The 13,179-nt window shown below is 38.5% G+C and overlaps 2 protein-coding genes across 4 annotated transcripts in view; one reads left to right on the forward strand and one right to left on the reverse strand.

Annotated features, from left to right (window-relative positions):
* The window catches only part of PPAT (phosphoribosyl pyrophosphate amidotransferase), a 47,128-nt gene that overhangs the window by 21,908 nt on the left and 12,041 nt on the right, over positions 1-13,179 (reverse strand). The gene's annotated exons all lie outside the window — the stretch shown is intronic.
* LOC116443763 (trihelix transcription factor GTL1) overlaps positions 1-13,179 on the forward strand; it is a 30,710-nt gene that overhangs the window by 6,714 nt on the left and 10,817 nt on the right. For all 3 annotated transcript variants that reach the window (XM_032108297.1, XM_032108296.1, XM_032108298.1), the window contains 4 exons: positions 2,476-2,913; positions 3,935-4,024; positions 9,040-9,126; positions 12,506-12,577. In XM_032108297.1, coding sequence (XP_031964188.1) covers positions 2,476-2,913; positions 3,935-4,024; positions 9,040-9,126; positions 12,506-12,577 — 687 coding nt within the window. The remainder of the gene's footprint in view (positions 1-2,475; positions 2,914-3,934; positions 4,025-9,039; positions 9,127-12,505; positions 12,578-13,179) is intronic.

Below are 13,179 nucleotides of genomic sequence, written 5' to 3' on the forward strand. Positions count from 1 at the left end.
CAGTCCAGTTAAAAGAACTTTAATTACAGAATCTGCAAAGTGCCATATTCAGGAAGAAAACAAGGCACAGGCTAAGCCTATAGATTTATGTTACACATTACATCCCTCTTGCCTGGCATAGAGAGAAATTAAGGAAGAGACCAGAATGTCACATGGAATTTATGCACATATAAAATACTTTATGCACATAAACAAAACATGCAGAAAATATCTGAATCAAATTTTACAGGAATATGTCTCTATTTCTCAGTGCTCAACATATTGCCAAGCAGAAAAGTCTTCAATTGTGAGGAAGCTTTCCACAAAGTCAGCAAAATAACTTCAATTGCACGGGCTTTCAATTATGTATTAGTACTAAAATGCCCTCCCCTAGTACCTCTTCTAGTCTGTAAGTTTCAAGCACTATTTCAGAAACCACTGAAAGAAAAATGTGGGGCACTTTGTATCTATAATGCCTAATACTTTGGTTTTATTTCAGCAGATTTCTCCGGTTTGAGGAAGCTTAGAAAAAAATTAAATACAGCATAAATGCGTATTTCAGATTAAAAAGTAATTTATATCCTGCTTAAACATTTTTTTAAAACACATTAGAACTAAAATGCTTGTAAGACACAAGGAAAATTTTTGCGCTGACCGTAACTTGGACCATAACTGTTTCAAAGCGGTACTTGAATCAGCATGTTTTTAAAATCAGCATGAATAAGCATGTTTTTTAAAGGGAATGAGGAACAAACCCACCCACCATTTTCCACTCTGCACACAGCAGAGTAAGTGAGCAATATACCAAGTCACCAGAACTCATCTGAAGTAATACCCACAACCAAAAGTGAGCTCTGTTGGAAATGAGCTGACTAGTGAGAAATACTGGTCTATACAAAGAGTAAAGAAACTTTATTCCTCCCAGATGCCCTCATGCTCTATGGCTTTGACTGGGAAGTGTAGGGAGCACCTTCTTGCATTCTTCGTCCTCTCTTCTTCTTCTCATCCTGTCTAGGCCTTTCCTTTCTGGCCTGTCTGATGTTGGAAGTTGTCAACTGTGGCAGTTCCTATGGTTTGATTCACCTGTATATCAGCATTTTCTTTCACTCCCTCAGGAAGAAATGGAGAAATTTTGATGTGCCACCTGAAAATTACCTTTCTCAACTACATTGCCTATGAGCTGGCTGCTGCAGAGTCCTGATTAACCCAGGACTGTAAGGGGGAAGAAAAAATGGTATCCGTTAGAACAACTTACTGACAACTAGAATGAATTATGGAGACTAGCAAAGAATGGCTTTATCTAGGACAAGTTTGTCCCCAGACAGGTTAAGTATGCTCACTGAAGCTCTGTGCACAATCAAGGGTTAGATATTATTGCCATCACACACATCTCAGTGGCTATAAAGTATCGAAGCCCCATAATCTGGTTTGCCCTTCCAGAAAAAGACACGGACAAAGGCATTTATCACTTCAGTATGACTGCAAAAACCTGTCAGTTACTGTGCATTTTCATGCTGCTTTATTTGATGATGCCCTGGAATTGGTTTTGGGTTTCTTTGTGTTTTTTAGTTATTTTTGCAAAGATTTAGAAAATGCATGAAAGATCACTTTCCAAACTAATTTGATAATCTAAACAAGTCTTAAAGCAATTTCATAAATAGAAACAGGGAAACATTAAAAAATTAAAATCTATCATATTTCACTGTTTTAAGTTATTGCATGGGTGGCAACCTTTACCTCATAATGTTAAAAAATAAAGTTGTAGATTGGAGAAAATGAAAAGATATCTTAGTTTTGCAGAGTCAGACAACTCAAACTCTAATTTTTACTAAAAAAACCCAAATATTTTTGATTGATCTGTCCTGAGAAAGATGGAGGTTCTGTGCCATGAGAAATGGGTTCTATCGTACAAATGTTTCACTTAAGCAAAAGTCTCCATTCCTCTGCTCCCCACAGCTGGGCTGCTTTGTTAAGAAAGGAGGATCAGATTCTTCAGATCCTTACCCAGGTTAAATCTCTCCATGTGTGTAAAAACTAAAGTATGGCATGAATGCAGAAAGTTAAGTCTTGATGCTGGTGCCGGTGACTCGGGGCCAATTTATTATTGTGCTCATGCAGCACGTCCCGTCTTCCCAACAGTTCTCTTCTCCTCTCTGATGTCTGAAGGACAAAGCAGCTCATCAGTTGTTCCCAAAGGTGTCACAGGTAAAAATTTAGTGTATTAGGGAACAGAAGAAAGAAATGCTCCTCTTAGATTAATTAAATGTACATGTGCTATCTTAATATCTATCTTCAAGTGAAGGCAAAAATTGTATCAGAATTAACAAAAATGCTGACAAATTAGTAACGAAGAGCTTGATTTTAATGTCACCTCTGCTCTGTCTTTCTCTGGAGAAATAGCATCCTTCATTCCCACTCTCTCTGTCCTTTCCCCACCCCAGCCACCCAGTGCAGGTAACCCATATCTGTGTCTCTCCCCTACCCCACACAATGCAGGTAATCCAGCGTCAGCAGTAGAGGCTTCCAAACCACCGGCTTTTATTCCTACAGTAGCAAATGAAGGAGGAAAACACTGGACTGTTAATGAAGTCAGAGCTTTGATACGCATATGGTCAGACAAAAATATCCAGCAACAACTGGAAGGGACAGTGAGAAATAAAAGAATATTTGAACAAGTTGCTGCTAGACTTCAGAAGTTTGGAATTGACAGGGACTGGAAGCAGTGCAGGACAAAATACAAAAACCTGAAACATGAATACAAGAGTGTAAAAAGTGCCCAAGACTCAGGGAGTACAAGTAAAAGTATGAAATTTTTTAATGAACTGGATGCTATTCTGGGGCACTGCACCATGGAACAAGCAAGTAAATCAGATAATGATGAAAGCGAGAGGCCTCCAGAATGGACAGAAGCAAAATCAGAAAAGGATTCCATAGGTAAGTACTTCAACATATCTACCCACATATCATTTAAAATTTTAAGTTTTCCAGCACTAGAGAGACCTTAAAAAAACTCAAAAAGCGCAAACAGAGAGATTAACCAATTGGCTCTGGGGGAAAAATGCCGAATGGAAATTTACTATTTGTCTAGTAGTTTTGTATTATGTTACAAGGTAATATTTTGGATTGGGTGATTGCCCTGTATTTTTTTAATGGAATTGAGAAAGAAAGGAGGAAAAAAAGACAAAGGCATAAGATAAAATGATACAGAGAGGCAATTCCAGTCAAAATCGTGTCAGAGGAGGCTGTTTCCAGTTTAGATAAAAGAAATGGATCAGAGAGATAGTCAGACTATATTACTGGAAAAATTAAGACATTGAGCAAAAGAAATCTGTAGTTATAGACATGGGTTAAAAAAATTGACATATAAACTGTCTTTCTCTTATGGTCCGAAATAGCTCAGTTTTATTGGCCTTTGGAGCAAGACTCCCAAACTGGTGAGACAACTGTGAAAATAGCAAAAGGAACAGCACCAAGAATGCTGGCAGAGCTTGCCTTTGGTTTTGGGTGGTTATTGACAATTACTGGTAATGGATGATCAATGCAGAATTAGAGTAGACCGATGAACCTACATGTCCCAAGAGTTAAAATATTTTTACTGGTATGTACAACCAGAAACATGCTTGTTGTTTAAGAACAGAATTAAACATTAAACTTTTAGATGAGGGGATGATATTATGTTGGCCAAATGTAAGACTAGAAGTTACTAAAGTAATGGAAGAAGTCAAGAAAAATGTTACACAAAGACCGGCTGAAAATGTGAGAACATTTTGGGGGAAGATTCACTCTTCAGCTGCATTTTGTAGACATTTTGCAGACATTTTGCTTATGCATCTACTTTGCCTGCTGGCATAAAGAGAATCTGAGGCTAGATGGATTTTTTGATTTGATACATGACAGCTGTTTTTATGAAGTATAAAAATTTGGTGCCCTAATTAATTTAGCATTATTTACACAGAAATGCCTGGAGACACAGGTGAAGAGGACTCTGTAAGTAATATGTCAGAAGACCTACAGGTTGCAGATGTAAAGAAAGTTTCTGCTTCAGGTAATCTGAAAAGTCTTCTATTTTATGTAAATACCTAAATTTAGTAAATTTAATTTAATTTCTAAAGTAAGTCCAAACTGTAAGTATGGGTAGAAAATGCAGAGACCTAGAAAATTTTAAAACAAGAGATAATGTCATAGAGATAACTGCCATGTACTTATGTATGACATTTACAATGTCCTGCTAAATTTGATAAAATCAGTCTAGTAAGCACTCATTTCAAAGACTTGTGACACAGAATGTAGAGAAGAAACTACTGGTTTAAGCAAGTTGAGTGCAATGTACTACTGCACTTACATTTACCTAAACTATCTATTCCCAAAGATTAGTATTGTTCAGTCTCCTGTGCATGAACAAATACAGCATCTCTTTTTCACAATACGTGATCAGGATATAATTGTGTAAATGCTCATGTCAGGGGATGAAGACTTCATTTAATAGTCTCACTGAATATGAAGGTCATATGCTCTGCTCTTTACAAAGAAAGATTATGGTTTACATCTGAAAACATAAATTTCAGGGGAAGCAGAAGTTTAACATTCAATTAGAGACACATGAAAGTCTCTCAGGCTGACAAGTTTTATTGCCTACAACAGAGCACCTCATGTTCTGTTTCAGTAGTGTGAGGCAGAATATGGTCTAAATTAAGCATTAAGGAGTAGTCTTACAGAATTTAAAATGGTCTAATGTGAACTTGAAAGATTTTAGTATCAAATTAAAAATCTTCTGACAGATGATGTTATTGGAAATACTACTCCAGAGAATGGGGCAGCTCTGCATATAATGAAAGAAACAGCTATGGCAAGTAAGTAAAGAGATGGTTGATCATGAGAGGTAATCTGAGGTATACCAGACAGTAGCATTTTTGTTTTTTTCATTCAATAGCAATTAAATTCATAAATTTAAATTTACTAACAACAAAAAACCAAAACAAAACAAAAAAAAAAACCCAAACCAACATAGCAACCTTTTACCAGCTCACCATGGGCACTTGAAGCATGCAGTGGAGAAAACCAGGTTGTCATGACAAGTGCATTGCCTATAGGGACCTCATTTTGAGAGAGACAAATATGAAAGAAGTCATAAACAGCACCTTGTGGGATCCAGTTAAGACTGCTTAAAGAATGTATTAAATTCCTTTTCTCCCCGTCAACAAGTAAAATTACTACTTACACATGGACAGTAGTAAGACACTGTAATAATTCAAAGATTCAGCAGTGCCCCTTAACTGTCATCTGACAGTTTTCAACCGCCTGGTGCTACATACTATTGTAACTTCTTGGACTGCACTCTTCCAAACAAGCTATTTAAGATGAAGTTAAATGAATATTTCTAGTAAAGTTCTGAGTACACATTTCTGTCCTTTAAGATAAGTGTAGGTGTAAAAATATCTGTAGTTTACCATCTCCCTTTTCAAATATATGTATTTTAACTGCATACTTTGTTTATTTCTGGGTAATTGTAAATGCAATATGATTTTGTGGGGAAAAATTAAAATAGCAAGTGCTTCAAAAGTGTCTGTGGCTCAGCCTATCCACTCATAAGACTATTTTTTAAACTTCCGTGAGGGAAAAAGGCAAAACCACACTCCATCATGAACAACTTCAGTTTGCAAAATTCTTTCCCTCATTCCCAAACAAACAATACACACTCAAATAAGTGGTAAAAGACACCTAGTCTTTAATTTTACTAATGGCAACATGATTAGGTATTGCATAAAGCAGAGAAAAGATGCACACTTTTTACATTACAATATCATGGAGACCCTTTGTTCTCTAGTTGTGGTACATGCTTTTCCTAGACATTCCAAATAATTTTGAAGTGAGAAACTGGTAAGTAAAGAGATTGTATGTACTTCTGTACTCATAAATATGCTCACTGATAAACAGTGAAAAAGGCAAACAGGCAGTGATATATTATATTGGTTGTTTGATATCAGTAATGTCTCATGATCACTAGCATTTAGGATGTGACTTTTTATAAAGCTCCTGCATATTCAACAGAAATTTTGTAGAAAAGTGTTTCTCAACAGGCATGGAATTATTAAATTTATAGGTATTTGTGTGCCTTGAAAAAAAATTTGTAGAAAACACTAATTTGATAACCTAACCCTAATAAATGAGAATTTAGAAACAGTTAAACTCATATCTAGCTATCTTCCTTATCATTATATGCAATTAATGTACTCTGCAGCCAGAGCTGTATATGCACTTGCCTATATGAATATATATATATATACACACACACACACACACACATGAGTTAGCCTGGGCAGACATTGCCTTCTGGCAACTGCAGCTGCATAAATGCACAGAAGATGCATGAGCTGTCTCAGAGTACATGTGCTTCTCACGATCTTACATGAATCTGAGTTACGAGCCATAGGAACGCGGCCACCACTGCCAGTCTACAAACAGCCCATTTGGGTTTGCCATACTCTAGTAAGGAAAATACGAAGATGGTGTTAGTCAAAAGACAGGCACACTAGCTTCAGGAAAACACCTAGTTATTTGATGTGCCATGATACTGTTTTTCTCCTCTGCCCACATGAATTTGCTACTCTAAGAGCAGCAAATGTCCACCTGAGAAGAAGACAGAGGTAAATAAATCCACACAGTTTGCTGCACAGACTGTCCTAGTTGCTCACATGTTGCTGTCAGCACTGCCCAGCTGGGGGAGCAGAAGGACCACAAGAGTCCCCAACACGGGGGTTTTCAGCTAAAGCGTCCTGCGATAGGACTGCGGGTTGCTTTCTCTTCTGGCAAAACATAACCCACATTGAATCGATCTGCAAATAAAACATTACTTGGACATTTTTACTGATGTCTTCAATTTCGTGGGATCACTTCTAGTTAGTTACAGAAATCTTTTCAGAAGAGCTGACTACTTCAGTCTAAACAATCTGTCAGTCTGAACTCCATGTACATTCCACGTGTGTCAGACTCAGCAGTACGACCACAGTGTTTGATTAAATCTGAAGTGCCAGGAACAACGGTGGAGATGAAAACAGGTTTCTAAGAAATACCAGTACCCTGATGTTCTTAAAAATACCTACAGCAAGTATTTTACTTCAAACAAATTCCTTTCCTTGTCATTGTTTTCTTAGGATTTTTGGTACCCCGTACACTTTACTCTGTGTCCCTCTCAAAACAAATTTGGAGTAAGTCATGACACTTCCAAGATACACTCCTAAGCAAGGGTTTTTTGTTTAAAGTTGTTGTTTAAAGTTAAGATCTTAAGTCGGTACATACTCAGGCACTTAACATTGGCTTGAACACTTGCTGCTGTGTGCACAGAATTTTAAAATGTACAGATATACAGTCAAAAGATAATTTATCCATACATATGCCCCAGGCTAGTTTTAAGCAGTGTTTCAGAGAAGTGCAAACCCCAAAGTCGTTGATTATTCACTGCCTTAGCCTAGGCCTATTTGGGCTGCAGACACAAACTCTTAGCTGTGCATCCACAGTTTTCTGTATGCACTCTCACAGGTCTGCATGACAGAGATGGCAGCAACTTTGCAAGTTGTTGGAGAGTAAACATAAGCCACACACTGAAAATTTTCCCTAGCTTTAACATATCGCGCTTCCCTTTTATACTGTACAAGACACACATGAGAGTAAGGATTAGGAGACAAATTACTAATCTTGCCTCATAAGCCAGAAAACAAGATAATTAGTGATAGTGACAGAGTGCCAAAAGAGAACAGAACTTGTATCAGTCTGAGCGGGTGAAAGGAAAGACTGTGACAGCATTGCTCGGGTGGCCTTGTGAGCAGTGCTTCAAACACAAAGCAGAGATTAAGCATATTTGCTGGCAACTGTCTATAGCTTCACTGAACAATGCAAATGGAGCCACTGTGTTTTATCCATGCCAGAAACTGTTGATGGCTTGTTCTGTTTGGCTCAGTCCTGCTCTTCTTGTGCCCTCCCTCCCAAACTCTGAAAGGTGCCTTAGAAAAAAAGCCAGGCTCCCTACCCACATTCTTGGCTCGCCCAAAAAAAAAAAAAAAAAAAAAACAAAAAAAAAAAAAAAAAGAAAGGCACATGAAGCTTGTCACATCATAAAGAACATCTGACGCAAACAAAGCTGTATTGATCTGGGGGTAATTTTTAATAAAATGGCTCTAGATTAAACTTTATTGCTCAATGTTTAGGGGCAATATTCTTAAATGGACTGAGAACAGGCTGGGAGCCAGAAAACTGCTGTTATTGATCCATGATGTGGCCTTCACCATTTAATCTCTGCAGAGCAGTGTCCTCACTGGGAAGCGAGGATCAGCAAGACCACTTGCATCATCCACCTGCCCACCCCTCTGTCCCAGGGCAGAGGGGTGGAATTCTCCCTTAAACAACAGTAGGCCAATGGCAGAGGAGTGGAGATCTCCTCCCCATGGAGGGGAGCCCAGGGACACCTCTGTCATCAGCTGTGTGATGTAAACCCCTGCAAGCTGCAGCAGCAGAGATGCTCTCAGGACAGGCTTTACTATTTAGTACATTGTTTCCATCAGGCAGGCAGCCTTACAGATCAAATGTCCAGGCACAGCACCCTGATGCAATGTCAGGACCCTTGCTCCTTTTGGGGCTTATTCAGACAATCTTGGCATCAGTCACTTTGGAGTCTTTCAATAATTTCAGTATGTACTGCACCCTTTTTGCAAGTCACTGTCTTGCCTGTTCTGCTGCACATTTGCCAGTACCTAGATATCTTACACCCACCATCAGTGAACCATGCTACAAATTCTGATCCAGGTTAAAATAACTTAAGAGTTTGCACATTTAACCCATAAACTTGTATGCTGTAGCTGTTATGTGGTGTTCTGGATGTACTTTAATATGTAAATGAGTACACTCTGCTCTTAAGCCTATTACTGCAGAGAAATGGCAGCTTAATGTGTTAAGAGAGGAAATCTTTAACAATAGTTATCATCAGTGGCATTCTGAAGTGGGTGATTCTTAAGACATCACTGAAGACCTGTTTAGTTTAAGAACTCCGTAAATGATTATTTTTTACAGAAATCCTTGAAGATGAGGGAGACTTTGCCAACTCCACCCCAGCAGCTCTGGAAGCTACACAAATAAAGAAGGAGACGATTGATATAGGTAGGTCATGACTTTGTTGTGATAGTTCTAACAGGACATTCTACTTTATTGGGCATTGCAGATTCCAAAGGTTCATATGTTATTCCAGCAAATTATACTTGTTCTACTTCTAGGTTATGAAAAATTATGGGGTTTGCTTGATTTCATAGTGCAGAAATGTATGAACACTGATTTCTCCTTCCCATAATTATAAAAAAATCTTATTTTCCCAGACAACATGCTCCTTTTTTTGATTAATATGATTAGTCTGCATTTGACTGTGACACAAATACTGTTTTTCTTACAGTTTTCTTACAGTTGCTAGAGAGAATAAAATGGAAAGGTAAATAAATAGCTGTCTCAAAAACTCAGAACATTTTATATCTAGTCTGTATTTTCAAACTACTTCATGGCTGCATTTAGTATCAGATTATTTACTATCAAGCAATTTCCACATATATTCTGGACTGTTTTAAATATAAAACTGAAATCAGCACCTCAGCAATATGCAGAAGTCATATATTCAATGACAAGTGATCAAGAGAAGATTTGTTTTATTTAAAATGCTAAAATTTAACATTAGAGTGCAGTAGTGATATTAATATTTATTCTGGAATAAATAAGCATAAAAACCATAGAAGATCATGGAAAAAAGACATCAGAGGAAATAATGATGACATTGAAATATAGTAACCTGACACCCTGGATCAAAATATTCTTTACAGTACTGCTGTTTGTACACTGAAGTTAATAGAAAAAAAAACAATTATAGTGAGTCTGTGAACAGCAATTCTTCGGCCTTTGACACTGGAAGTTTCTACCATAAGAATATTTCTATTGTATGCATCAGGCATATGCCAGCCGAGAGCTTCCTTTTCAGCAATTATGTTATCTGTAGTTTGGATGTTGAGACACCCTTTACAACTGTTTGCATTGGCTCCTCTTGATCAAGACAACTGTGGTGACTGTGACACTGAGGACAACATCAGAGCAGTGCCATCACAACAATGACACACAGAAACACAAGTGACGCTGAGCATAAAGTACATCTGTGACCCTGGAAGTTGAGACATAGTGAGGTCACATGAATGCAAAGTGGAGGATAAAATGTCATGCAGCTCAACTGATGGCCTCATACACACACACTCCCTATCATGCCGTATCCAATTGAGCACAGTAATCACGCAGGTCAGCACTACACAAGTGCCATTGCCAAAGACAGGAGGAGATCAGAGAGCCAGTATGGTTGAGAGAAGGAGCACAGAAATGAAAACACCATGGGGAGGTTGGTAATAGTTTAAAAAAAAGGAATCTATTAGGAGCCTAGGAGTAGACCTATAGCTCCATTTTGGCCCATTTCCAATAGCTGCAAGTGTTAAGGAAGATGCAAGAATTTTCTCAAGAGTTATAGGGTGCCTATTTATGAGAAAAACCACCTTTTTTTCTAGTACCCCATGTAAATCACACACACATGCTGATGACTGTATGATTTTCAAATTTTCCACAGGTACAAAATATATTCCTGCACATGGCTTATGAAAAACAAGTATTTGCCAAATGACTTAAGAGGAAACAAGTTATAGAGCAAGTACAAATTCCAAGTACTAGTTTGTGCATATCCTGGCAAGTACCATTACAGAAAGCACATCAAATGAACCTGCTTATTTACAAAGAATCTCTATTTCTGAATGTAAGCACTCAGTTTTTCAAAACATAAAAGGAATATTTACTTCTACCTGTTACCAAAACTAGTATTGAACATAATTAGTCTATAACATCCCCTAGCAAACAATGAGAACTCATCTTTCTCTTCCTCCCAACCCAAAAAGTAAGTCCACACAAAAGTGAACTTTCAGCCTCAGAGTAGTCCGAGCATGAGCAAATGAACCCAGAACCAGCAAAGCTGGGTTTTGATGTTCATACATGATTTCAAGAATTTCTCAGTAGGCAGCAATGAAGTTGCAAATAAAAGCCTGAGGGCAATCAAGAGAGACTTCAGGGCCTTGGAACTGGTTAAGGGATCAAGAGCACAAGTAGTGTTCTCTTCTTCCAGTTTCAAGAAACAGGAAGAGCCAGCAGATCACTATTTGGCTCCAAGCCTGGTGACACTGGGAAGATGCTGGGTTTTTTAGTTACGGTTCCATGACACCAGACTTGCTAATACCTGTCTGAAAGGGGGGATAAGGATCTTAACTCAGGAGTTAGCAGGGCTCATTGAAAGAGCTTTAAACTAAATTTGCAGGTGGAAAGAGATAAAACCAGACTTACTAGAGAGCCTGGGGACAATATGCCAGTGTTTGAGGGATGTGTTCTAGAGAGGTCCTTCGATCTGCTGTTTCAGTAGAGTCAGGAGATGGACATCAGCAAAGACACAGGGGGGTTATTGATGTGTTAGAAACCACAGAAGCACTTAAGAATAACGATGTAAAAATTAGAACTTCTCACCTCCAAAAGATGGTGGGGTCAAAAGCCCAGCTGTGGTGCATCTATACCAGTGCACAACAGCTAGGGCAACCAAAAGGATGAGCTGGAAGCCATTCTGTAACAGGAAAACTATATCATAGTTTCCATCCTGAAGACAGAGGGATGACTTGCACAACTGGAGTGCTGCAATGGATGGCTATAAACTTCACAAGGGACAGGCAAGGAAGGAGAGACTGCGGGGTACTCTGCATGTTAGAGGGTGTTTTGATTGTGTAGAGCTCATGATGGTGGCAGTAGGGTTGAGGATGTATGGGTAAGAATCAAGAGAAGGCAACAAGGCACGTATCCTGGTGGGAGTCTGTTACCAACCACCCAGCCAGGGCGAAGAGGCAGCTGAAATATTTTATAAGCTGGGAGAAGTCTCACAGTTGCTGGCCCTTGGGGGAGACTCCAGCAGAGGTTTCTTGCCAGATGTCTGCTGGAAATACAACACAGCAGAGGACACAGCCTCGGAGGTTCCTGGAGTGTTTGGCAGACAACTGCTGGACACAGCTGTGAAGGAGCCAGCTAGGGGAGGTACCCACTGGACCTGGTGTTTGTGAATAGAGGACTGCTGGTGGTTGGAGCCTCTTGGCCACAGCAGTCACAAAATGGCAGCTTTTTCAGTTCTTGGTGAAGTAAGGAGGGAGGTATGCAGAACTGTCACCTTGGACTTGGCCAGTGGTGGAGTCACCGTCCTTGGAGGGATTTAAATGACACGTAGATGTGGCACTTAGGGACGTGGTTTACCAGATTACTGCTTCCATCCTAAATGATTCTGTGACTCTGTGATTCTTCAAGTCTATAACTAATGGGTTAGACTAAGGGCTTAGGACACTTTTAGGTGGAAATAGGTGTTTCCTACAAGAGGATGACAATAATATTAGCAATCTATTTGTCTAAATCCAAGTCTATTTAAAACTGTGTGTTTCTGTAGATGATGATTCTATAAGCACTACCTCAGAAGACAGATCTTGTACGCCAGTAGCAAAACAGATGGTTGGGACAGGTGAGTATTCATTTCCATGCATTTATTATGAGATAAATCACATTGTAATTTCAGTACCAAAGCTGGAGCAATAAGATCTCTACTGTAAACACAGCTCTACTTTTCTACTCCTGACTCCAGTCTAGCTTTGTCAGTAAACTTAAAAATTAGTTTCATAGCTCTTCTCCTTGTCATGAGCAAAACTTGTATTAATACTGTAGTTCAACTTTGCCTTCTATACATATCCGATGAGCAGCATCTGCATACTTCTGACTAATTTTGAGTCTGAAGATTTTTTTCTTCTGTTGAATCCCCAGTAGCCTTTTCATTTGCATGTTGCCATTTTAATTTGAAACCACACTTCTCACCAATGCTGTCATCTTTAAAGCTTAAGGATTATTGCTTTCCTACATATAACACTTGGATACATCTGTCTTTAATTTCACAACAACAGTGGCAAAATTATAGTGACAAAATGTTGAATTTTAGATTCCTTGGAGAAGCCAGAGATTCCACTTGCTACGTATTTTGCATATTTAAGAGAAAACAATTGTGTATATATACTAATATTATAAAGTTACAAGATTAGTCATTAGTTGCAATTATGCTTTCATATATGTATA

Source organism: Corvus moneduloides, chromosome 5, assembly GCF_009650955.1.
Source record: "Corvus moneduloides isolate bCorMon1 chromosome 5, bCorMon1.pri, whole genome shotgun sequence".
Classification (NCBI taxonomy): domain Eukaryota; kingdom Metazoa; phylum Chordata; class Aves; order Passeriformes; family Corvidae; genus Corvus; species Corvus moneduloides.